The sequence below is a fragment of the Scyliorhinus torazame genome, chromosome 3, assembly GCF_047496885.1.
Source record: "Scyliorhinus torazame isolate Kashiwa2021f chromosome 3, sScyTor2.1, whole genome shotgun sequence".
In the NCBI taxonomy this organism is placed as follows: Eukaryota; Metazoa; Chordata; class Chondrichthyes; order Carcharhiniformes; family Scyliorhinidae; genus Scyliorhinus; species Scyliorhinus torazame.
The window spans coordinates 89,315,394-89,343,163 of NC_092709.1; the positions used below are offsets into that span (position 1 = coordinate 89,315,394).

The 27,770-nt window shown below is 45.9% G+C and overlaps 1 protein-coding gene across 3 annotated transcripts in view; it reads left to right on the forward strand.

The window, feature by feature from the left end:
• Positions 1-27,770, forward strand: part of tmem192 (transmembrane protein 192) — a 54,522-nt gene that overhangs the window by 9,470 nt on the left and 17,282 nt on the right. For 2 of the 3 annotated variants that reach the window (XM_072495942.1, XM_072495944.1), the window contains 2 exons: positions 5,832-5,981; positions 9,616-9,868. In XM_072495942.1, coding sequence (XP_072352043.1) covers positions 5,832-5,981; positions 9,616-9,868 — 403 coding nt within the window. The remainder of the gene's footprint in view (positions 1-5,831; positions 5,982-9,615; positions 9,869-27,770) is intronic. The other variant, XM_072495945.1, reaches the window with a different exon arrangement.

Consider the following 27,770-nt stretch of genomic DNA (forward strand, 5'->3'; position numbering starts at 1 on the left):
CTCCCTTTAATGTAGTGTTGCTTTGCCGAGCACACTGCTTGGTCTCCAAGTGTGATATTACAATTTATGGACATGTGGGTTTTTAAACACAAAACACTGTTTATTCCATGAACTCAACTTAACCTTGTAAATAAACATTGGATCACTTAACACCCCTTACTTCAAAGATAACCCCGAAAAAAATACAACACTAAATAATCCTTCAGTTATTCCTTTCAACATCCAAGAGACTTAACACCTTTAAACAAACGCATCAGGTTAAAGGCATTACTATTATGAGTTTAAATGATCCAGAGATAGTCTTTCATGGCAGAGATCACAGCAGGTTTCCAGCTCACTGCAAACACAGACACACCCCAAGCTCTTTTCCTCAAAACTGAAACTAAACTGCAAAATGGCTGAGCTAAAACCCAGCTCCACCCACACTCTGACATCACTGCATTTCTTAAAGGTACATTGCTTAAACGTCCATTTCTTAAAGGCGCACTCACATGACACTGGTGTGCAAGTGGCTGAGGAAATGTATTCAGAGCTATCTGCAGGTCAACGACACGGGGGAAATTTCAGCAGTGGTGGTCTGGGAAGCACTGAAGGCAATGGTCAGAGGGGAGCTGATCTCGATATCCGGGCCAATAGGGAGAAGGTGGACAGGGAAAAGACAGACCGACTAGTTAAGGACTTACTACAGATCGATAGGAGGCATACTGAGACCGCAGAGGCAGGGCTTTTAAGGGAACGGCGGAGGCTACAGACTGAGTTCGGCTTGTTGTCCACGGAGGGCGGTGGAGGCGCTGAGAAAGGCAAGGGGGGTGATCTATGAGCATGGAGAGAAGGCCAGCAAAATGCTTGCATGGCAGCTTAGGAAGAGGGAGGCAGATGGGGAAAGTAAAGGCCGGAGAAGGGAACCTGTTTGGTGATTCGGTAGGGGTGAATAAGGCGTTTAGGGATTTCTACAGCAGGCTGTACAGTTCAGAACCCCCTATGGGGCCGGAGGTGATGGGGGCACTTTTTGGAGGAGCTGAATTTCCCAAAGGTGGAAGGGGAGCGGCTGGAAGGGCCCCAATCGGGATGGAAGGGATAGTGGAGGGCTTGAAGGCCATGCAGGCGGGTAAGGCCCCAGGTCCGGACGGGTACCCAGTGGAGTTTTATAAAACGTTTCCTGGGATATTGGGGCCGGTGTTGATGAGGGTGTTCAGTGAGGCAAGGGAAAGAGGGGTGCTGACCCCGACTATGTCGCAGGCAACAATTTAGCAAATTCTTAAGTGGGACAAGAACCCGGAGCTGTGTGGGTCCTACTGGCTGATCTTCCTGTTGAATGTAGATGCCAAGTTGCTGGCCAAAATCTTGTCCTCCAGGATCGAGGATTGTGTTCCAGACGGTGTTTGTTAAGGGCAGGCAGTTGGTGGCCTATGCCCCTGGAAGGTAGGGGGGTGGAGGTAGTGATCGCAATGGATGCAGACAAGGCTTTTGATCAGGTAGAAAAGGCTTTTGATCGGGTAGGATGGGATTATCTCTGGGAGATACTGGGACGGTTTGGATTCGGGTGGGGCTTTATTGACTGGGTCAGGTTACTGTATCCGGCTCCTATGGCAAGTGTACAGACGAATAGGACAACATTGGACTATTTTAGACTGCACCGGGGGACGAGACTGGGATGCCCCTTCTCCCCACTGTTTTGCGCTGGCTTATAGAGCTGTTGGCAATTGCTCGGAGAGCCTCGAGGGGCTGGAGAGGACTGGTCCGGGGAGGGCGGTGAAGCATAGGGTTTCGCTATATGCGGATGACTTGCTTCTGTATGTTTCGGACCCAATAGAGGGGATGGAAGGAATCTGGGGCAATTTGGCCGGTTTTCGGGGTATAAGTTTAATATGGAAAAGAGTAAGTTGTTTGTGGTCCAGGCAAGGGGACAGGAGCGGCGGCTGGGAGAGCTGCCGTTTGGGTTAGTAGAGGGAAGCTTTAGGTACCTAGGCATCCAAGTGGCGCGGGAATGGGACCGGCTTCATAAATTGAATCTGGCCTGGCTAGTGGACCAAATGAAGGACTATTCTGTTGTCTCTGGCTGGGAGGATGCAAACGGTGAAGGTGACGGTCCTCCCGAGATTCCTATTTGTATTTCAGTGTCTCCCCATCTTTATTCCGCCGTCCGCGGGTCAACAGCGTGATCACTGGCTTCGTCTGGGCGGGCAAGACCCCGCGAGTAAGGATGGTAATGCTTGAGCGGAGTCGGGGAGGGCGGGCTGGTGCTGCCAAATTTTAGCAACTATTACTGGGCGGCTAATATAGCCATGATCAGGAAGTGGGTGGTGGGGGAGGGGTCGGCAAGGGTATGGAGGTGGCTTCATGTAAGGGCACCAGTCTCGGGGCGTTGCTAACTGCGCCTCTGCCATTCCCGCTGGCTCGGTACTTCTCCAGTCCAGTGGTGGTGGCGGCCCTGAGAGTTTGGGGCCAATGGAGGAGGCATGTAGGAGCAGTAAGAGCATCGGTCTGGGCCCCAATCTGTGATAATCACTGGTTTGCCCCGGGGAGTATGGACGGGGGGGGTTCCGGTTATGGCGGAGAGCGGGGATTGAGAGGATGGGTGCTATGTTCATAGAGGGGAGCTTTCAGAGTATGAGGTTGTTGGAGGAAAAGTTTGGGTTGGTGAGGGGAAACTAATTCGGGTATCTGCAGGTGCGGGACTTCCTTTGTAAACGGGTGTCACCTTCCCACTCCTACTGCTAAGGGGGATTCAGGACTGGGTAGTTTTCAGATGGTGGGTAGGAGAAGGGAGTACCTTGGACATTTATAAGGATCTTATGGGGTCGGAGGAGGCGCAGACCGAGGAGCTGAAGTGCAAGTGGGAGGAGGAGCTGGGAGATGAGATAGAGGATGGTCTATGGGCAGACGCGTTGAGTAGAGTCAACGCGTCCGCAACATGTGCCAGGTTCAGCCTGATACAATTTGAGGTTGTTCACCGGGCTCACGTGACAGTGGCCCTGATGAGCAGATTCCTTGGGGTGGAGGACGGGTGCGCAAAATGTGCGGGAGGACCAGCGAACCATGTCCACATGTTTTGGACATGTCCAAAGCTTAGGGGATTTTGGCAGGGGTTTGCGGACGTCATGTCCACTGTGTTAAAAACAAGGGTGGCGCTGAGTCCAGAGGTGGTGATTTTTGGGGTGTCAGAAGACCCGGGAATCCAGGAGGGAAAAAGAGGCCGATGTTCTGGCCTTTGCTTCCCTGGTAGCCCGGAGACAGATACTATTAGCTTGGAGGGACTCCAAGCCCCCGAAGTCGGAGACCTGCCCCTCCGACATGGCTAGATTTCTCTGTTTGGAGAAAATCAAGTTTGCCTCGAGAGGGTCAATGTTAGGGTTCACCCGGAAGGTCAAACGTTCGGCGGCGACTTTGCGGAAAATTAATCGTCAGCAGACGGGGAGGGGGGGGGGTAGTTTAGATTCGAACAGGGGGTCAATAAGAGTGGGACCTGTATGAAAGGTTTTTGCACTAAGTTTATGATTTCATGTATATTTATTTTGTTATTACTATACCAAAAATATCTCAATAGAATGTTTATTTTTTTTGTTAAAAAAAGATGGATACTATGAACATGAAATAGTGAATACCTCAAATGTTTATTTTTTTTTAAAAAAAAAAAGATGGATATGTTTCTAACTTTTGGTTGGTTCACTTGGCTCTGTTTTATAGCCTTTGCTCTCGAGTCGCCAGATATCTTTATGATACTGCCACGAGGTTCAAGTTCGAGTAATGACCAATAACTCAATACACCGATTAGTAAGATTTAAATCCAAGCACATTTATTATACGCAGTAATCGCTACTCATGCACAAACTCTACTTTCTAAGCTATTTCTATCAGTAACAGGCCTATACTTAGCTTTGGACTGGCCCACCAGGTCAGGGGAACAAATGGCCTTTTGTTAGGGTTCTGAGTCTGCGGGATTCGAAGTTGGTACGGATTGGTAGCTAGGAGCGCCTATCTCGTGGCGAGCGTTGACTTAAGACTTACGATCTTTCGGCGGCCACTGGACCGGTCACGGTCAATGTTGGTTCGCGTTGCTGGGTGACCCGGTCAGGAAAAGAGGGGCGATTTGAACTTGGAGCTTAACCTTAGTCCCCAGGGGCTTCCCGCCTTTCGGGGCGGACCCTGTACCTGGTTCCAAGTGATTGGACTTTGTTCCAATCGCTTGGTTCGATTTCTCCAATACTGGAGCGGTTCCCTGATTGATGGGTGGCCTTGAGGTGTCCGTTAACCTCTCGTGTTGGCTCCTGCTGGCGCCGGGGAGTCTGGCTTAGTTTTGTGTGTCTCAAATGTTGCTATTGTTCCCGGGGATTGCTCATTAGTATGTAGATGGCTGCTATATTATTATGCTGATGGTCACTGGTATCGGTGCTGGGCTTTTGCAGAGTTAAATACACAGCAAACTTGTACCTGCTGGTTTCTGCCTGTGTTGGATGAATTTCCCTTCAGCGTTTGCCATTTTAAATTGGGACTTGGCCAACTCAGGTGGCTACAGATACTATGAAGATTAAATATCGAATACCTCTAAAATGTTTTTTTAAAAAGATGGATGCTATGAAGAAGATGAAATATTGAAAACAATGTAAAAGAAAATCTAGTAATTATTCAAATAGGGAAATTTTACATCATTGCACTATGAAGGCCAGATCAATGGTTCAACAGTAATTATCAGTAAGATTGCTGTTTTAAAAACCCAGGTACACCTCATTTAACGAAGCTTAACTTTTTTTAAACTAGTTCCTAACAAAAGGGGAGTGAGACTATTATTCTTGCTAGATAAATTGATTTCACCGAATGCTGGTTCTGGGGGTGGGTGGGCATAAGGTGGTAACTTCAGGATCTTTGCACTAATCTGCACTCGTGCTAAACCCTAAAGCTTGAAGTTGCAGTCAGATTCCGAGAGGTAATGACAGTAAATGCTGACAATTCGCTAGTTGAAAAAATTCCATGATCATGTTTCTATGCATCAATGTTTTTATCCCAAGGTCTCAATTTCTCGAAAAAGCCTGGATTTTAACTTGATGTTTTTCTTTGTGCCATTACGGTCAGCTGAAGGAAATGGGGACCCATGCCTAGGGTTACAATCCCTTGGATGCAACTTGAAGTCTCTTTTGAGAATATCACATGAAGACTTATCCATTTTTGCAAGCGCGACTAACTTGGGCAGCAAATAATAATTTGAGCACATCTTCATTTTCTTTAATTTAATGTTGTTTTTAAATAATTCTACAGAAAATGCTTCTTTCACCACAGAAGTTGACATGTGTCTTTGGCTGAACTATAATTATATCAGCATGTTTATCTAAATATTTTGAAAACCAATTGGAGCACTAATTTACTACAGAATATTCATTATTGATTAACAGTTTTTAATTATATTTGGAGTACATGTTGTGCCTTGATTTGTAAGTCATGTGAGATGTTCTCCCTCGGCCTCTCCACAAAGTATTCATTATGAAATTTATACTGCTGATCTGTTCCTTGATAGTTTTACATTTTAAATTTAACGATAAAGAAGCTGTTGCTTTCTTTAGATGTTTCACACGAGTTGAATTTGTAATGATGTATCTATCATTGCAGTGTTAATACATTGCCAAGCTACCCGTGTCTTAACACTGCGAAAGAAAGCAACTCATGGTGTGTGATACATGTGTCACCTTGTGCAGTTAAGTTACAAAGTATGTTTATTACAGACTATCCATGCCAAACTGATTGCTGGGGACTTGTGTAAGCAAACAACTTGCAGATACTACTGGACAAAGGAGGTAGTTCGGCTGTCTCCAGCATTCACATTTGTTTTTTTTTCTCAGAACTCATCCATTGACGTAACCCAAAGTGTGGAAGAGGATCCTCTAATAGACTATCCCCTTCTTTATGCTGATACTTTAGTTGGTGATGTGCGATCTCCTTTCAAAGGTGTGCCAACTGTATGTTGGGGAATTCTGTTAACATTTCTGCATGTGAGTGTTAGATTTCCTATATAGGAACATTTCCATATAGGGATTATTTGATCTATGTTGCAATACAATGATTGTGTGTGTACTACTATACTGAAAACTCTGCAAAATGCCATGAATCTTCAATATCTACTTTAATTAGACAAGTCTGGAAAACGGATTCCCGGGCATGAATATCTCCTCGTAGACCATGTAACAATTGATATTTCATGGTTTACATATTTAGTTCTATTAAATTTTAACACTGTCGATACTATTTAAAGGGAAAATAGAAAAATTACAATTTTAAAAAGAATATTGTTTTCAGTGGAAATATTGATATTGTAATCATTGAAATCATCAATGGTAAACCTTTTAATGACAATTTCTTGAAGCGTGATTTAACAAAAACATTGGGCAACCAATATAATACATTCTTTGGATACTTAATTTCCAGTTTGTATTTTTTAAATATATGTTAGAAAACTTGTATCCCCATACTTTAAAAATATTTTGCCCCATATAATTTTCTGATGGCTAATGACTATAATTAATTCCACTTTATTATATCTTGAAACATGGGAAAGGAGTCAGGCATTTGGCTGCTGGGGTCATGGCTAATCATCTGTCTCTTAGCCCTATTTCCTACTATCCCCAGATGCCTTGGTATCAATAATATCCAGAAACCTTTGATTTCTGCCTTTAACATACTCCATGACTGAGATTCCACAGCCCTCTGGGGTATAGAATTCCAACGATTCACCATACTCCCAAGTGAAGAAATTAATGAGATCAGAGATTCCCCAACCTTTTCCTAATGCAATCTTGCCAACGCAGGGATTAGTTCGATGAACTTCTTGCACCCCTTCTGTAGCAAATACATCCTTCCTTTGAGACCAGAACTGTACACAATACTCCAGATGCTCACCAAGGCTCTTGTATCAAATTAGACTTGCATATGAAAAACCAAACTGAAATTATTGAATCATTTTGTAAACCTCTTTTTTTTTTTTTCTCCTTTTTCACATTTTCTCCCACATTTACACCCATCAACAATAAACATTAATCAGCAAGATGTGTCAATCCCCATAATAACAACGATCCCATCCACCCACCAACCCCCAAACCTCAGCCCACATGTTTACATAAACAAATGACAAAAAGGAATCCGGGATTACCCATAGTCACCCTTAATCTACACAGCCCCCCCTCCTCTTTCCCCCCCCCCCCCCCCCCCCCCTAATGTTCGATGTTATCCAGTTCTTGAAAGTGCATAATAAATAGTGCCCATGACTTGTAGAACCCCTCCGAGCTTCCCCTCAGTTCGAACTTAACCTTCTCAAGGGTCAAGTATTCCAACAGGTCCCCCTGCCACGCCAGGGCACTGGGTGGAGAGGCTGCTCTCCATCCCAGCAGGATCCACCTTTGGGCGATCAACGAGGCGAAGGCTGTCTCCGCTCCTGTTTCCAACCCTGGCTGGTCCGACACCCCGAATATGGCCTCCTGGGGACCCGGGTCCAGTTTCACACGCACCACCTTGGAAATTACCCTAAACACCTCCTTCCAGTACTCCCCTAGCTTTGGACAGGACCAAAACATATGAACGTGATTCCTCCTCTCCCCCCCCCCCCCCCCCCCCCCCCCCCGCAACGCTGTAAACCACTTTAATTATGACTAATTATCAATGGTCTTTGCTAAAATAGTGGTGAACCATTATTCGAGGAATGAGTCTGCAGTAATTGCTTGTCTGCCATTTGATGCATTTTGTAACCCTTGAAGCCAGTTTAAACCTTAACATGCACTGCATGTTCACAGATACTAAACAAAACCAAGCCTGAATGCAGTATAAAGAGGGGGGTCATAGATGAAGGCATTCATTTAAAAAAAAAAAAAAAAATGACACTGGGATTGGATTTGTTTATTATCACGTGTACCGAGGTACAGTGAAAAGTATTTTTCTGCGAGCAGCTCAACAGATCATTAAGTACATGAGAAGAAAAGGGAATAAAAGAAAATACATAATAGGGCAACACAACATATACAATGTAACTACATGAGCACTGGCATCAGATGAAGCATGCATACAGGGTGTAGTGTTAGTCAGTCCATAAGAGGATCATTTAGGAGTCTGGTGACAGTGGGGAAGAAGCTGTTTTTGAGTCTGCTCGTGCATGTTCTCAGACGTCTGTATCTCCTGCCCGATGGAAGAAGTTGGAAGAGTGAGTAAGCCGGGTGGGAGGGATCTTTGATTATACTGCCCGCTTTCCCCAGGCAGCGGGAGGTGTAGATGGAGTCAATGGATGGGAGGCAGGTTCGTGTGATGGACTGGGCGGTGTTCACGACTCTCTGAAGTTTCTTGCGGTCTTGGGCTGAGCAGTTGCCATACCAGGCTGTGATGCAGCCAGATAGGATGCTTTCTATGGTGCATCTGTAAAAGTTGGGGGTTAATGTGGACATACCGAATTTCCTTAGTTTCCTGAGGAAGTATAGGCGCTGTTGTGCTTTCTTGGTGGTAGCGTCGATGTGGGTGGACCAGGACAGATTTTTGGTAATGTGCACCCCTAGGAATTTGAAACTGCTAACCATCTCCACCTCGGCCCCGTTGATGCTGACAGGGGTGTGTACTGTACTTTGCTTCCTGAAGTTAATGACCAGCTCTTTAGTTTTCCTGGCATTGAGTGAGAGATTGTTGTCGCTACACTACTCCACTAGGTTCTCTATCTCCGGCCTGTATTCTGACTCGTCGTTATTCGAGATCCGGCCCACTATGGTCGTATCGTCAGCAAACTTGTAGATGGAGTTGGAACCAAGTTTTGCCACGCAGTCGATGTGTACAGGGAGTAGAGTAGGGGGCTAAGTACGCAACCTTGCAGGGCACCGGTGTTGAGGACTCTTGTGGAGGTGTTGTTGTTCATTCTTACTGATTGTGGTCTGTTGGTCAGAAAATCAAGGATCCAGTTGCAGTGGGGAGCCTCGTCCTAGGTTTTGGAGCTTTGCTATGAGCTTGGCTGGGATTATGGTGTTTAAGGCGGAGCTGTAGTCAATAAATAGGAGTCTGATGTAGGAGTCCTTGTTTTCGAGATGCTCTAGGGATGAGTGTAGGCCCAGGGAAATGGCGTCTGATGTGGACCGGTTGCAGCGGTATGCAAATTGCATTGGATCAGGGGAGTATGGAGGTGATGCGCTTCATGATCAACCTCTCGAAGCACTTCATTACGACTGTAGTCAGGGCCACTGGACGGTAGTCATTGAGGCACGTTGCCTGGTTCTTCTTTGTTACCGTGTGTATGATGGTGGTCTTGAAGCAAGTGGGGACATCTGAGTGGAGTAGGGACAGGTTAAAGATGTTCGTGAATACCTCTGCCAGCTGCTCCGCACAGGCTCAGTGCATGACCAGGGATCCCGTCTGGGCCCGTTGCCTTCTGAGGGTTCACTTTTTCAGGAAGGACACCCCTGAATAATAAATAACTGACTTGTTCAGGTCTCCTACAAGTCGAGGCAAAGCCCACTTTGCTATTTTTTTAATAAACTTTATTCATGTAATCTCCATTAACAAGGAACTTGATGTTTTAATTTGTGTTTAACTCTGTGAAATTATTGATTTTTAATAAATTTGTTTTGCTTCTGAGTTTAATGAATTGTATCTTCTTTGTTCTAGGTTGCTTTTGTAGTTCTGGCATTTCTTTTGGTCTTTTTCTGTGTTACACCAGCTGAACTTTGTAGTAATGTCCTTGGGTCCTTCAAACCTTTCACTATTATAACAATTGCAAAAGTTGTTCTTTGGGCTCTACATGCTGTCTTTGGGTATTACTTGCAAACTCAGCATTCCAAAGCCAGGAATAGAGGCTATCTCTCATTGTACCGCACCACAAGGCATCTGAAGCGTCTACCACTACTTCTTCTTTCTGCAGGTGAGCAAGATTTACTGTACTGGGGAGATAAGTGTTTCAGTACTTTTAACTAAGCTGTATGATGTATACTACTTTGGTATGGTGGTAAAAGCCTACGACTTAAGAACCAGAATTGGCCACTCAGCCCCTCGAGCCTGCTCTGCCATTCAATGAGGTCATGGCTGATATGGTTGTAACTCCCTGCTTATCCCTGATAACCTTTCACCCAAACACCACCTGATGGGCTATGTTGTACGGATCAGAAAGTCACGAGTTGCATTTTAGGCTGGTCATGCTGGCAATGTTGAGGGGTAATAAGTAGCAGCACGCCTCCAAATATATTTCTGGAGGAGATAGCAAAATTCTTTTGGTTACAATGGATTAACTAGAAAGGGTTTTGCTTTCTTTGGGTGTGTAGACATTTTAAATTTACGTCTTTTTTCCCTTTTTTTAAAATCTAGTTATGGGGCGGGATTCTCCCATTCGGCGGCAGAGTGTCCATGCCGTCGGAAACGCCATTGCGTTTCACGACGGCGTGAACGGGCTGCTGGGAGAACTGATTCTGGCCCCTACAGGGGGCCAGCACGGCGCTGGAGCGGTTCACGCCGCTCCAGCCTCATCCCGGCACGAACTGCTCCGCGGGATCTGCGCATGTGCAGTGGCGCCGGCGCCAACACGCGCATGCACGATGACCTCCCTCAACGTGCTGGCCCTGACGCAACATGGTGTGGGAGTTCACGGGCGGGCGCGTAAGAAAATAGGACCAGGGAGTGAGGCCGGCCCGCCAATCGGTGGTCCCGATCGCGGGCCAGGCCGCCCCCAACCCTGCGCACCGTTCTAGCCGGCTGTGACCAGGTGTGTACGCTGCCGGTGGGACTCTGCCTTTTTCTTGCTTTGCCCATCTGGGCCGGAGAATCGGCAGCCCGGCTGCGTATGGCGGCCCGCAACCGGCAGCCTGCCAATGACGCCGATTCTCCGCTCCATGGAGAATCTTGGGGCGGTGTGGCCCGGTTGCGGCGATTCTCTGGTCCAGCCCCAGGCTGGGAGAATCCCGCCCCATGATGTATTGAAATTGTACACTGGTAGAATTTAAGCTTGTATGGAATATTATGTACAGTTTTGGGCACTTTATCATAGAACATTGGAAGAGATTGTGTAAATTTGCCAGGGATGAGTGATCATGGGTGGATAGGAATAAAAGGGTACAAATTTAATAAAACATTTTTTCAAAAAGGACTTTTTAAATCTAGTTAGTTTATATGCGAGGTTCTGTCACGAGCTGTTTATGAAGAGAATCCATATGAAAGGAATTGGACAGTTTCATGAAAAAATTAATTAAACAGTATGCTAATTGACTTAGGAGAAATAACAACCTGTTTTCATGCTATTCTGTGTACAACTTGGTTTCGGAATAACATTGTAAGTATAGTACTTGCATTCATTGTCAAAGAGTCCATGGATACAGGGGAGGTCAAACTGGATTGAGACAAACTGGCGTTGTTCATGTTCTCAAATGTTGATATTGGCAAAATATAGAATTTGCTCACTTAGGAACATTTGGGAAAATAATCTAGTAACTGGCAGCCAGCATGGTTTCAATCTGAGGAACCTTACTTTCTCCAGAAGGCCAAGGAATATCCCTCGCGCCATGCCTGACTATGCCTGACTGTGAGAATTATCTGTCAAATGATTGAAAGTAGTCCCCTGAATTGATATTTTACCAGTTGCTGCTTTTTACGCCTTTTGTTTTGGCCTCCCATAACTTGCGATTGTTCAAAGGAATTAATTTAGGTGTTTGGCGAGTTTAAGATTTTATCCCTCTAAATGAGGTCAGTTTAAACTGGGATTGGAGAGATGCAAGTATTGCCTTAATTCTTAATTTACAGCTAAACTATTTAATACAAGAATTGAGTAAATGGAGGTAGTTTAGACAGGGGAGCCTTAATTTTACATCTAAACTACTTTTGGTGTTTCTAAAATTGAAACCTAATCCGTTGTGCAGGGCAAGTGATGTGTTGTACTTGTGAGCTCTGGCTGCCAGTGTCATCCATGGCAACTACTTCTGTAGTAAGTGTCTACAGCTCAATGAACTTCAGCTCTGCGTTGATGACTTGAAGACTGACTATGGACATTGCAGTGCATTAGGGTGGGCGGAAGGTTATCCAGACACCTGTACAGGAAGCAGTTATATCCTTTGGGCTAGGTGCTTCGGATTTGATCTATGGTCAGGGACAGGAGGTAGCGATTGCAAGTGAGGCAGATATGGAGTCCCAGATAGTAGCCTGCAGTTTGTCCAACAGGTTTTGAGATTCATGCTACATGTGTGGGCGAGAGCCGGAATTGCAGGGTGGGTGAGTGGACTGACCACAGTACTATGGTGCAGAGGAGTAAACGAAATGTACCTGTTGGCAACCCAGGGACATGGTATTTTTAAAAATCCCAACAGCCAGCGGGAGATAGGTAGACAGATTTTGGAAAAGAGTAAAAACAACAGGGTTGTGGTGATGGGAGACTTCAACTTCCCCAATATTGACTGGGACTCACTTAGTGCCAGGGGCTTAGACGGGGCGGAGTTTGTAAGGAGCATCCAGGAGGGCTTCTTAAAACAATATGTAGACAGTCCAACTAGGGAAGGGGCGGTACTGGACCTGGTATTGGGGAATGAGCCCGGCCAGGTGGTAGATGTTTCAGTAGGGGAGCATTTCGGTAACAGTGACCACAATTCAGTAAGTTTTAAAGTACTGGTGGACAAGGGTAAGAGTGGTTCTAGGATGAATGTGCTAAATTGGGGGAAGGCTAATTGTAACAATATTAGGCGGGAACTAAAGAACCTAGATTGGGGGCGGATGTTTGAGGGCAAATCAACATCTGACATGTGGGAGGCTTTCAAGTGGCAGTTGAAAGGAATACAGGACCGGCATGTTCCTGTGAGGAAGAAAGATAAATACGGCAATTTTCGGGAACCTTGGATGACGAGTGATATTGTAGGCCTCGTCAAAAAGAAAAAGGAGGCATTTGTCAGGGCTAAAAGGCTGGGAACAGACGAAGCCTGCGTGGAATATAAGGAAAGTAGGAAGGAACTTAAGCAAGGAGTCAGGAGGGCTAGAAGGGGTCACGAAAAGTCATTGGCAAATAGGGTTAAGGAAAATCCCAAGGCTTTTTACACGTACATAAAAAGCAAGAGGGTAGCCAGGGAAAGGGTTGGCCCACTGAAGGATAGGCAAGGGAATCTATGTGTGGAGCCAGAGGAAATGGACGAGGTACTAAATGAATACTTTGCATCAGTATTCACCAAAGAGAAGGAATTGGTAGATGTTGAGTCTGGAGAAGGGGGTGTAGATAGCCTGGGTCACATTGTGACCCAAAAAGACGAGGTGTTGGGTGTCTTAAAAAATATTAAGGTAGATAAGTCCCCAGGGCCTGATGGGATCTACCCCAGAATACTGAAGGAGGCTGGAGAGGAAATTGCTGAGGCCTTGACAGAAATCTTTGGATCCTCGCTGTCTTCAGGGGATGTCCCGGAGGACTGGAGAATAGCCAATGTTGTTCCTCTGTTTAAGAAGGGTAGCAAGGATAATCCCGGGAACTACAGGCCGGTGAGCCTTACTTCAGTGATAGGGAAATTACTGGAGAGAATTCTTCGAGACAGGATCTACTCCCATTTGGAAGCAAATGGACGAATTAGTGAGAGGCAGCACGGTTTTGTGAAGGGGAGGTCGTGTCTCACTAACTTGATAGAGTTTTTCGAGGAGGTCACTAAGATGATTGATGCAGGTAGGGCAGTAGATGTTGTCTATATGGACTTCAGTAAGGCCTTTGACAAGGTCCCTCATGGTAGACTAATACAAAAGGTGAAGTCACACGGGATCAGGGGTGAGCTGGCAAGGTGGATACAGAACTGGCTAGGCCATAGAAGGCAGAGAGTAGCAATGGAGGGATGCTTTTTCTAATTGGAGGGCTGTGACCAGTGGTGTTCCACAGGGATCAGTGCTGGGACCTTTGCTCTTTGTAGTATATATAAATGATTTGGAGGAAAATGTAACTGGTCTGATTAGTAAGTTTGCAGACGACACAAAGGTTGGTGGAATTGCAGATAGCGATGAGGACTGTCTGAGGATACAGCAGGATTTAGATTGTCTGGAGACTTGGGCGGAGAGATGGCAGATGGAGTTTAATCCCGACAAATGTGAGGTAATGCATTTTGGAAGGTCTAATGCAGGTAGGGAATATACAGTGAATGGTAGAACCCTCAAGAGTATTGAACGTCAAAGAGATCTAGGAGTACAGGTCCACAGGTCATTGAAAGGGGCAACACAGGTGGAGACGGTAGTCAAGAAGACATACGGCATGCTTGCCTTCATTGGCCGGGGCATTGAGTATAAGAATTGGCAAGTCATGTTGCAGCTGTATAGAACCTTAGTTAGGCCACACTTGGAGTATAGTGTTCAATTCTGGTCGCCACACTACCAGAAGGATGTGGAGGCTTTAGAGAGGGTGCAGAAGAGATTCACCAGAATGTTGCCTGGTATGGGGGGCATTAGCTATGAGGAGCGGTTGAATAAACTCAGTTTGTTCTCTGGAACGAAGGAGGTTGAGGGGAGACCTGATAGAGGTATACAAAATTATGAGGGACATAGACAGAGTGGATAGTCAGAGGCTTTTCCCCAGGGTAGAGGGGTCAATTACTAGGGGGCATAGGTTTAAGGTGAGAGGGGCAAGGTTTAGAGTAGATGTACGAGGCAAGTTTTTTACGCAGAGGGTAGTGGGTGCCTGGAACTCGCTACCGGAGGAGGTAGTGGAAGCAGGGACAATAGGGACATTTAAGGGGCATCTTGACAAATATATATGAATAGGATGGGAATAGAAGGATACGGACCCAGGAAGTGTAGAAGATTGTAGTTTAGTCGGGCAGCATGGTCGGCATGGGCTTCGAGGGCCGAAGGGCCTGTTCCTGTGCTGTACATTTCTTTGTTCTTTGTTATCCTCAATCCTGTGGGATTGCCCTGAGAAAAGACCTATTGTAGGGGATAGTCCAGTCAGGGGGATAGTTACTGTTATCTGCAGCTGAGGGTGAGCCCCAAAGGCTGTGTTGCCTACCTGGTTCCAAGGTCAAGGATATCTTTGGTCTGAAGATTAATATGCAGTGGGAGTAGAAGGATCCAGTTGTCTGTGCACATGGGTCCAATGAGGGAGAACAGCTAGGGGCTAAATGAGCCATGAGAAAAATGACATCAGTTGAATACATAGCTTAAAAGGTGTGGGAGAAATGGGTTTCAATTTATAATGATATCCGTACTCTTGGGAGGGGGGGGCGGTTGGGTGAAGGGAGATTTAGCAATCCAAAGATAAAGTGGAGGCAACAGAGCAGCTTATTTTGTTGGTCAAGATCAACTGATTGGGAGAGTGTTTAATGGTAATGCAAGGCCCATGTAGGGAAGAGTAATAAAATGTAACCCCCTTTATCTGAATGCACAGAGCATCTGCAATAAGATCATTGCACTATGGCATAGATATAGCTAAATGGTTCAGATCTAAATGCCCTTAAAGAAACATGGTTACAAGGTGGCCAAGGTTGATTTAATATTCTGGGGTGCACCACATTTTTGAAGATGGGCAGAATGGGAAAAGGAGGTTAGCCTGGGTGATAAAGGTTGATGGTGAGACAGGCTTAGAAAATCATGAAGTAGTATCTGTTTAGATGGAGATTATGAATAGCAAGAGTAAGAAAACACTGGTCGGTGTTTATAGCTTCCGTAACATTTGTTAGTGGAGCTTGCAACCATACGCAATGTAACAATTGTGAGGGGCCTTTAATCTAAATCGAGACTGGACCAATCATATTGGCAAAGGTGGTCTGACAGAGGAGTTTGTGGAATGGTTTTGTGACCGTTTCCTGGAGCAATCTGTTTCTAAATCTAGGATTGTGCAATGAGGCATAGTAATGCCATAAGAAAAGATCCATGGAAAATACACAAGAATGAGGAGTAGATAATTTGGGCCTCCAGCTTGCTCCATCATTTTATAAGATCACTGCTCATCTGGGGTGTGATTCTATGGCTTTGCTGCACCCAACTTGGGTGTCAGGACAAGGTCATAATCTCGCGCGAAGGCCTCTTGCGCAATTTGCGACACACTGCCTCACAGGATTCAACAAAATCTCGAATCTCAAGACTTCATGATCTGGATTTCACTGGGCAAGATCTAGATGTGCAAATTTGAGCCATTAAGTATGCGCTTGCTGGATTCTCCTGGAACATAATGACCGTGCCTGGGAGATGTTTGGTATTGGTCCACTTTGTAGGCCAGTCATAGTGGGGGGGGATCTCTCAGGCCATTAGAGGCCCCCAGGTGGTTGGGCATTGGGCAGTGCCGCACCTTGGCTCTGGCACTAGCAGGATGCCTGGGGGCCCGAGGACCCCGGAAGAAGCAAGTTGGATGGTCGGGGTATCCAGAGGCTGCAGTTTGTGTCCGAGGGTGTTTGAAAGATTGAGAATGCCTTTAAAAATGGCGCCCCAATCCATGAGTCGTCTTCCTGCACTGATGGGCCGGGTTTGCCAGTGCAAGAAATGACTGCAGCGTCAATGGGGCATTCTTCGCCAAGCCCAAACAAACGGCGCAGTGCTGAAAAATGCTCCACTAAACGTGCCTGAAACTGGACATAGAAATGTTTTGGTTGAATCTCGCCGATTTTTGGCCTCCACTCACTTTCTGTAACACGCCAATCAATCCAGAATCTTTTTTTTTTTTTTTTTTTTTAAACATAAATTTAGAGTACCCAATTATTTTTTTTTCCTATTACGTGGCACTTTAGCGTGGCCAATCCACCTAACCTGCACACCTTTTGGGTTGTGGGAATGAAACGCAGATACTGGGAGAATGTGCAAACTCCACACACTGATCCGGGGCCGGGATCAAACCTGGGTCCTCGGTGCCATAGGTAGCAGTGCTAACCACTGCCAGCCTATCAATCCAGAATCTATCTAACTTTGGGACCTTGTACATTCAATGGCCCAGCCTCCACTGTTCTTTCAGGAAGAGAATTCAACAGAGAAGAAAATGACCCTCTGAGACAATTTCTTATCCTCCTCCGTCTTAAATGAGAGATCTTTCATTTTTTAAACATACACTCAGCGTCTACCCTGGCCACTCCCCTCAGGTTCTTTAAATGTTTCAATATGAATGGTTATACTCCAATGGTTATAAACTCCTTACGGCTACAGGCTCAACCTTCTTTTAATTTAGGGTACCCAATTATATTTTTCCAATTAAGCATGGCCAATCCACCTAACCTGGGGGTAAAACCCACGCAGACAGTGACCCGGGGCTGGGATCGAACCCGGGTCCTCGGTGCTGTAGGCAGCAGTGCTAACCATTGTACCACCCTAAAGTGATCATAATACAATTAATTCCACATTAACCATCAAAACACCACACTCCAATTACAAACCACAACCTTAATTTTAATCAAAACCAATTGCATTGGTATGAAGTAAGAGCTGACTTATTGGTCAGGTAAATAGACTGAAGGGTATGGCAATAAATAAACAGTGGAAAATATTCAACAAAAATGCATCCCAGTGAAAAATAAAAGCTGCGCGAATGATCCATTCTTGCCTTACTAAGGAGATTTAAGTATAGTGTCAGATTGAAAGAGGCTTTTGCTGCAAAGACTAATAGTATGTCTGAAGATTGGGAGTGTTTTAGAAATCAGCAAAGGAGCACCTAAATATATATATTCTGGGGGGTGCTGGGGAAGAATAGAATATGAGCGTAAACTATCTACGGATATAGCAGAGAGTAGCTAAAATAAATATTGGTCCCTTGAAAGCAAAGACCAGAGATATTATCATGGGCACAGAGACATAGAACAAATATTTTGTCTTTCCAGTGGTCAACCTAGGGGCTAATAAGAGTGAGCAAATTAAGGTAATATCAGAAAGTTTTACTGGAGAAAAATCCACCAAATCCCCAGATGGTCTACATCTGAGGATTCTGAAAGAAGAGCTGCAGAGATGGTGGATGCACTGGCTAGGATTTTACACAATTTCCTAGACTGGGAATACACTCGGGTGATTCTGCAAAGATGTGAAGGTAGGTGGATTGGCCATGCTAAATCGCCTCTTAAAAGATTTGGCAGGGTTTCAAGGATAGGGTGGGGGAGTGGGCCTATGGAGGGTGTGCTTTCAGTGGTTCGGTGCAGACTCGATGGGCCAAATGTCATCTTCCTGCACTGTAGGGATTTTCTGATTGAGAGTTGGCAAATGCAAATTCGCTATTCAAGAAGGGCAAAGAGAAATCATGGAAATATTGGCTAGTTCACCTGACATCAGTCATTGGATAAATGTTGGAATCTGTTAGTAAGGAAATCTTAATACACTTCTAATCGTGTTATGATTTTTTTTTCTAAGTCAAAATAGTTTCCCCCATATTTTATCCATGCTGATCTATTGCCTCTTGCACCTTTTTTATATCTAGCAATTTTTAAATATATTAATTTAGAGTACCCAATTCTTTTTTTTTCCCAATAAGGGGCAATTTAGCATGGCCAATCCACCTACCCTGTACATCTTTGGTTTACGGGGATGAGACCCACACAAACACTGGAGACTGTGCAAACTCCATGAACAGTGACCCAGGACCGGGGTTGGACCTGGGACCTCGGTGCCATGAGGCAGTCGTGCTATCCACTGCATTACCGTGCTGCTGTATATAGTGATCTTTTATGCAGCACCTTTATTAAATACCTTTTGGAAGTCCAAATATACTACATTGTTTTCTCCTTTTTGCATCCTTGTTGTCACATCCTCTAAGAACTAAATTTCTCAAACATAATTTCCCTTTACAAAACTGTATTGACTCTGCCTTATTGTGTTATGATCCAAAATGTTCTGCTGTTCCTTTTTATAATAGATTGGAGCAAGTGTTCAATTCGGGTCGCCACACTACCAGAAGGATGTGGAGGCTTTAGAGAGAGTGCAAAAGAGATTTACCAGGATGTTGCCTGGTATGGAGGGCATTGGCTATGACGGGAGGTTGAATAAACTCATTTTCATTTCATTTCAACTCTGTTTGTTCTCACTGGAACGACGGAGGTTGAGGGGTGACCTGATAGAGGTATAACAAAATTATGAGGGGCATAGACCGAGTGGATAGTCAGAGGCTTTTCCCCAGGGTAGAGGGGTCAATTACTAGGGGGCATAGGTTTAAGGTGAGAGGTGCAAGGTTTAGAGTAGATGTACGAGGCAATTTTTTAAAAAAAAATTATTTTTATTTTTTTTATTTTTTATACACCGAGGGTAGGGGTGCCTGGAATTCTCTGCCGGAGGAGATGGTGGAAGCAGGGACGATAGTGACGTTTAAGGGCATCTTGACAAATGCAGGAATGGGATACGGACCCCGGACGTGTAGAAGATTTTAGTTTAGACTGGCAGCATGGGCGGCGCAGGCTTGGAGGGCCGAAGAGCCTGTTTCTGTGCTGTACTTTGCTTTGTTCTCTTTGTTCTAGATTCTAAAGTTTTCCCTATGACAGATATTACGCTAACTGGGCTAGTTTCCTGAATTTTCCTATTAGGGTGTTACACATTTGTTTCCTCAAAGGGGGTGTCTGGCTTCATTAGATTTATGTTCAGGCCCTGAATCCTGCTAACCTCTGGATCGTTTCTAAAGAATGTTCTTGACATTGATTAGCTTCATTATGCAAGTTTGTGCCTCATACAAGCTACTAAATTAGGAAAGTACTTTGGGCGTGAATGCCATAGATTCACAATCTTATCTCCGTCATTGTTCTATTTAGATAACATTTCCAAGCTTATGGACCACACTTGCCAAACATCATTATTGTTATCAATATAACCAATTGCTATCTATAAATGCCTTCCAATTGCATTTCCTTTAATGAACATTGTTTCAGTTGTCTCTTCAGTGTACAGTATTAGAAATAAGGCTTTTGTTGAAAGAAAATTTTGAACTAAAACTGACTTTGCTATGCAATGTTCACAATTGTGTCCCCCTGTTCTATTCTGTCGCTAGTATGAATTTGGCTCCACCTGGTGGTTTTAGAGTAAAAGCAGGATTGGCTGAATACACAACGGGCTGGATTCTCCATTATTGGGACTGTCCCCAAGCCGGTGTCAAAACGGCAGAGTTTTACGCCAGAAAAACTTGGATCAAAGGGACACTAATTCCTAGCCCTGCAGGGGGCTAGCAGGGACCCGGAGTAGATCTTGCAGCTTTTGCTGCAGATACGGACCCCCACACTTCCGGGTCGGAGTCCGCGCATGTGCACTGCAGCGGCCTCCAGCGGTTGCGCCGTGTTCCATGGCAGACTTGGACCGCGGAGCTAGACCCACAAAAGAGACAACCCCCCCCCCCCCCCCCCCCCCCCCCCCCCCCCCCCCCCGACCGGCCGCCTAGAAGGCCCACCCCGGCCTCCGGTCAGCCCGCCCCCTGCCAGGGCAGCCATGGACTGATTCCGCAGCCGCCGCGCTAGTTTCCCGACTGGCAGGACTGAGTGGTCCACACCGTCGGGACTTTGGCCGGTCGGGGGCGGAGAATGGCTGAGCGGGCCTCTGGCAATGGCCCCAGACGCAGAATCGGTTAACTGGCGCCAGTCCTGATTTCTTGCGGGAACATTGATTCGCCGGCCGCGATTTCGGCATGAGGGTGCAGAGAGTCCAGCCTGAGATTTGTAGCATAAAAGGAGGTGGTTTTTTGATTGATTTTTGTCTGTGCTAATACTAACTCTTTAAATGAGCACTAATCTCTCTCCCTATATCTTTTTTCCATTTCTAATTCTCAAACTTAGCCTTTTTCATTTTAAATTTAGTCTATTTCAATAGTTGCTAATATTCCATGTCCTAATAACTGTCCGTTAGCAGAAGTTCCCGCTCCACCTATTTCCTGAGTCTATACTCCTAAGAGACATGGTTATTCATCAACCTGTAGAAAACCATTTTTAATAGAATATTAAAATGTCGATTTATTTTTGAAGTCTTAATCTACTTTTTTCAGCAAAATATAGTTTCTATTTTTCATTCCCTTTAAGTATAAACAGCCAAACCTTCTTTTGATGGCTCTAATATCATTCCAGTATTGTCGTTTTTAAAAGGATGGGGTTGCACACCCTGAAGGTACAAACAAACTAGCTTTATTGGAAAGGTGTTTACTCTACAGGCTGCTGGACTAGATTGACTGTTAGCCTGCCCAAACTGCTGACGACCTCATCATACGTCACATGATCGGACTCTTAAATTGCACCTTATTCCAACCAGGGACCAACATGAATACACAACACTTCCCCTCCCTTTTTACATCAGAGGCTTCTGCAACATTTCGAATATGAACAAGTAATAAACACAGCAGTCAATAATTAGACATTTCGGAGGGCGTCAATTCCTGTGGCTTGTCAGCAAACCTCCGGCATCTGCTTTTCCATGTTGACTGGAACCTCTAGTGTTTTTGGTTGAGTTTGGACATCAGTAGTTGTCTCAACTCGACATGGAATTTGGAGGTCAACACGGTGTTGAAATGTCATCAACTGGTGTACTGTCTTCCACAGTTGTTTCAGGTATTGTCAGGTTCTCCAGTATGTACAGGTCTTGGCACAGTTTGTTGCGGTCTCTGTTGACTCACGGCAATCTTGGTTCCAAGTGCTAAAAGTTGGTCCGCATGACTTCACAAAACATGGTCGAGAGTTTGAACAGTGTAGGAGACTTTTCCTGGCTGTGTTAATAAAATGGCAGGTATCCATTTCTCACTGGTGGTATAATTCCTTGCCAATACTTGACCTTTGTGGGAAAACATGGCCCTGTTCTCATGTCATACAACTTGATTTTGTTGTTTATGCAACAATTTCTCTTGGCGACTTCAGCAAATCAAATGCTGTACATATGTGCCATGAGTAATGCCGGAGAACTTTGTGTTGTTAAATGTATTATATTCCTGTATGTCGCCATGAATTAATTGGCTTAGTCATTTTGTCAGTGATCCTTGCTCATGAGTTACTTTTCAATGAACAAACATTTCAGCCAGCTCATTTGTGGTAGGATGATGAGGGAGTGGATCGGATGTGCTGGATTCCGTTCTCCTTTCAATAATTTGTGAATTCTAACCAAACCAACTGTGGCCTCTTTCTATTGTTCTTTCCGAGGGCACGGTCTTCATGATGGCGACTTCAGGCTATTTAGTGCAGGTCGACGACAATGAAAAACATTCATACTTTGAATGGTCCAGCATGATGTATATGAACTCTTTGCCAAGGCCCTTTGGCCATTCTCATGGGTGTAATGGCGCTAGTGGCAGCAGGTTCGGAACTTTTGCACAAGCCAAACACATACCCACCTTTATCCTGAGTTCACTAATCCTTGAGTTCACTATCGAGCCTTGGCTACCCCCTTCATCCTTGCTATCCCACAGTGGCATTCATAATGTTAGTTCAGGACATGTTTCCTTCACAATGGTGGAATGAAGGGGGCAGCACGGTGGCGCAGTGGGTAGCACTGCTGACTCACGGTGCCGAGGTCGCAAGTTCGATCCCAGCTCTGGGTCACTGTCCGTGTGGAGTTTGCACATTCTCCCCGTGTTTGCATGGGTTTCGCCCCCACAACCCAAAAATGTGCAGGCTAGGTGGATTGGTCACACTAAATTGCCCCTTAATTGGAAAAAATGAATTGGGTATGCTAAATTTAAAAACAATGGTGGAATGATGACCCTCCTTCCCCAGAGGAGGCAACCAACCTGAACGGTTAGGAGTCTTTTGAGTAACCTATGGCTCAAACTCAGGGTTTGCTCCCGTGGTCTTGCTTCAAAGCACCATGTCCATAACCTCTGACATTTCCGAACACTCCTGTAACCGCAGGACAAGTTATTGAGTTCGAAATTAGGAAATATTACCACTCAAACTATTCTATGACACCTATGGTAAAGAAGAGTCCACCCGCATTGCCATGGAGATTTAATTTATATAGTTATACATATATATGCAAAGCCCATCTCTGCATCTGGCTTACTGTCAGTGGTTGATCTGTTAGTAAAGCAAATTCCCTTCCATATAGGTTAAGGTAAAAACGTTTGATTGCAAAAATGATGTCTAGAGCTTCCTCTTCTATCTGTGCATAGTTCGTTTTTGCTTTGTTCAAGAATCATGAAGCAAATGCTATTGGTTTCTCTTCACCTTTAGACATTGTGAGAAACCACTGTTCCTACTCCATATGATCCGTCGCAAGCCAGTTGCAAGGGTAACTTCGGTTCAAAGTGTGTCAGGACTTCTGACTTTAGTAATGCCTCTTTAGCTTATACGAAGGCCTCCCACACTGATCCACCCATTCCCTGTTTTGACACAATTAGTTGTGTAAAGGCTTGAATAGTTGCTAGATTAGGGACAAACCTTCCATAATAGTTTAATGAGCCCCAAAATGAACAAAGTTGATTTAATTTTTGAGGTGCAGATGTCTCCGTTTTGGCTTTTACTTTTAAAAAAAATTTATGGCAAAATGATAAGGTTGCTGCTGCTGACCGACCTTCCTCTAACGCTCCGCAAGATAGTCTAGGAACGGTTGCCACCGCCTGTAGAACCCCTGCACAGACCCTCAAGGCGAACTTGATCCTCTCCAACTTTGTGAACCCAGCCATATCATTTCTCCAGGCTGGGGGGCTTCACTTCCTTCCACATTAGCAAGATCCTTCGCCGGGCTACTAGGGACGCAAAGGCCAGAATGCCGGCCTCTTTCGTCTCCTGCACTCCCGGTTTGTCCACTACTCCAAATATTGCTAGCCCCCAGCTTGGCTTGACCCGGACTTTCACCACCTGAGATATTGCTCCCGCCACTCCTCTGCAGAACCCCTCCAGTGCCGGGCATGACCAAAACATATGAACATGGTTCGCTGTCCTCCCTGAGCACCTTCCACATCTGTCCTCCCTGAGCACCTTCCACATCTGTCCTCCCTGAGCACCTTCCACATCTGTCCTCTACCCCAAAGAACCTACTCGACCTCGCCCCCGTCAAGTGCGCTCTGTGAACCACCTTAAATTGTATCAGGCTGAGCCTGGCACATGAGGAGAAATTAACCCTACCTAGGGCATCAGCCCACAGACCTTCCTTGATCTCCTCCTCCCATTTACTCTTCTACCAGCGCTTCCCCCTCTTCTTTCAACTCCTGGTGTATTTCCGACACCTTGCCCTCCCCGCCCCATACACCCAAGATCACCCTATCTTGAACTTCTTGTGCCGGGAACAACGGGAATTCCCTCACAAAAGCCCTCACCTGCATATTTCTAAAGGCATTTCCCAGGGGTAACTCTAACTTCTCCTCCAGTGCCCCTAGGCTCGCAAACATCCCGTCGATGAACAGGTCCCCCATTCTTCCAATCCCCGCCCGATGCCAGCTCTGGAACCCCCCCCCTGTCCATCTTCCCCGGGACAAACCGGTGGTTACCCCTGATCGGGGACCACACCGATGCTCCCATTGCACCCCGGTGCCGTCTCCACTGGCCCCAGATCCTTAGCGTTGCGGCCACCACCGGGCTCGTGGTATACTTTGTCGGCGAGAGCGGCAGCAGTGCCGTCACCAATGCCCCCAGGCTCGTCCCTTTACAGGACACCATCTCCATCCTCTTCCATGCCGCCCCCTCTCCCTCCATAACCCACTTGCGGATCATCGCCACATTTGCTGCCCAGTAGTAGCTCCCCAGGTTTGGCAGCGGCATCCCTCCTCGGTCCCTACTGCGTTCCAGGAACCCTCTCCTTACTCTTGGTCTTATTCACCCACACAAACCCCATAATACTCCTGCCTACTCTTTTTTTAAAAAAAAAAAAGCCCTTGGTGATCACGATGGGAAGGCACTGAAACACAAACAGAAACCTCGGAAGGACCACCATTTTGACCAACTGCACTCTACCCGCGAGAGCGGTAACCTGTCCCATCTTTTGAAATCCTCCTCCATTTGCTCCACCAACCTCGTCAGATTCAGTTTATGTAGGGTCCCCCAACTCCTGGCTATCTGGATCCCCAGATACCGAAAGCTCCCCTCCGCACTCCTCAGCGGTAGGTCCCCTATCCCTCTTTCTTGGTCCCCCGCCTGGAATACAAAGCTCACTCTTCCCTACATTGAGCTCATAGCCCGAAAACTCCCTTAGAGTCTGCATGACCTCCACCATCCCCCTCCATTGGATCCGCCACGTACAGCAAAAGGTCGTCCGCATATAGCGACACCCGATGCTCTTCTCCCCCTCGGACCACCTCCCTCCATTTATTAGACTCCCTCAATGACATGGCCAATGGTTCGATCACCAATGCGAACAACAGGGGGCACCCCTACCTCGTCCCTCAGTGCAGTCGAAAGTACTCCGACCTCCGCCGGTTCGTCACTACACTCGCCATCGGGGCTCTGTAAAGGAGCTTAACCCAATTGATAAACCCTACCCCGAATGGCTTTTACTTTTGATGGTAATTTGTGCAATCTCCTTTCATCTGTGATGTACCCCAGGTATTCAATAGAACATTTGAAGAATCCACATTTATCCTTCCATACTCCACGAGCCCCATTTTGGATACATATAGCAGGGTGTTTCTCAGTGCCGAGAACAACCCCACTATCTAATGGGACTCTGCCTTTTTTTGGTCTCGGTTGGGAACGCCGTGTCAAGGCCACACATTACTCATTTCCTGCACTGAACAGCTCAACATGTCAGTGCAGGAAGATGACTCATAGATTGGGGCACCATTTTAAAATGCTGTCCCAATCTTTTAACTCTACCGTGGCCACTTGACCCCCAACGTACCTCTTGGGGTCCTCTGGCACCCCGGGGTCTATCCCTAGCACCAGAAACCTGTCACCTTGGCATTGCCAGCCAAGCACCATGGTACTGCCCCTAGCAGCACCACTGGCAGTGCCCACATGACAGTGCCTGGGGGCCAGGACACCTTGTGTCATAAATGTGCCATTTTAAACAAAGGGGGTCAGCCTTTTCTTTCCCGAGTTTTGCAAGGGGTGTTTCAAAACTACCGTTGCAAGGTATTTTGTTATTTGCTCAGTAGAGGGAGCACTATTCCAGACCTTCAACACCTAGCTTCTTTTGATGCTGTTTTCACAATCCCTTTGTTTAAATTTTGGTTCCTTCAGTGGTTGCAGCTATTATTCGGCACCCCTCTGTTGCCAACTTTGGCGTAGCAATGTCTTTATTTGTATTTCCCTTTTTGAGTGGCTGCAGCGTGGATCAATGATTTTTCTTATTTTTCTCGCTCTCGCTCTCGCTCTCGCTCTCGCTCTCGCTCTCGCTCTCTCTCTTTTTCCCCCCCCCCCCCCAAAACCTGGATTCTGTAATTTTGTGGATGTTGGAGGTGTGGATCAACTACCTCATTGCCAGTTTCTTTGTAGCAGAATCCCTACAGTGCAGAAGAAGGCCATTCAGTCCATCAAGTCTGCACCAACCGTCTGAAAGAGCACTCTACCTAGGCCCAATCCCCCACCCTATCCCCATGACCTAATTTAACCAATGGACACTTGAGGGCAATTTAGCATAGCCAATCCACCTAACGCCACATCATTGGACTGTGGGAGGAAACCAGAGCACCCGGAAGAAACCCACGCAGGCACTGGGAGAGTGCAAACTGCATACACAGTCGTCCAAGGCCGGAATCAAACCTGGTGCTGTGAGGCAGCAGTGCTAACCACAGTGCCACCCAGGTTGCTAGACTCGGCTGCTAACTGTTAGCCCACCCAAACTGCCAATGATGTCATCTATGTCACATGATCAAGCTCTTAAAGTGATCTTGTTCCAGCTAGGAACAAACCTGAATACACCAGCGTATGGTTCCTGAGTTGTGACTTAAATTATCATCCACTTGTGTATTTAATTCCTTGTCTAAAACCTAAAGCCACTTTCCTCTAGTACTTTTATTCAATTCATTCTCACCTTTGTGAAACCTAACATGCCATTGGCCCTAACCTTGAGGCATGCCCCCTTCTTTCCCCCCCCCCCCTTTCAGACATCATGGCCTGGGAAATAATTGACAGACTACCTGAGCTTTGCTACTACGAAGTTAGTTTTTTTTTTTTTTTGTTTGCAACTAACCACCTCCTTTCAGAATAAACCTTGCCACAAGGTCTCCTGAAGACATCCAAGATCAGGGTATTGGTACCAGCTGGATCTAATTGCCAGATGTGACTGAGTAACACTCGCAATGTGCAGTTACACAGTGCAGACTGACACAAGTTTTCCCCTGGTGTGCACCAGGGATTGAAAGTAAACCTTTTTTCATCTAAAGCAAAAATGTCATCCTCGTCTTCACATCAACCATAGGTGCACTTCCTTTCACTTTTTTTTTTTCTTGTTCCACCTGTTTTTCTGAATCCCACATGTCTGTCCCTCTCCATTCTTCCTTTTCATTTGATATCCAAGAATTGCATCTGTGATCAAAAGGGCAGCACGGTAGCATTGTGGATAGCACAATTGCTTCACGGCTCCAGGGTCCCAGGTTCGATTCCGGCTTGGGTCACTGTCTATGCTGAGTCTGCACATCATCCCTGTGTGTACGTGGGTTTCCTCCGGGTGCTCCGGTTTCCTCCCACAGTCCAAAGATGTGCAGGTTAGGTGGATTGGCCATGATAAATTGCCCTTAGTGTCCAAAATTGCCCTTAGTGTTGGGTGGGGTTACTGGGTTATGGGGATAGGGTGGAGGTGTTGACCTTGGGTAGGGTGCTCTTTCCAAGAGCCGGTGCAGACTCGATGGGCCGAATGGCCTCCTTCTGCGCTGTAAACCTTCTGCACTGTAAATTCTATCTATCTATAAAATGCTTGCATAAATTGAAAAGTGCCATTAACATTTTTTTTTGTAGAACAACAAACTAATTGAACCCCATTTTGTTCTACTGTTTATGCTTCCACTATTTCTAGCTATGATCAGTAGATAGGATTAAAGGCTA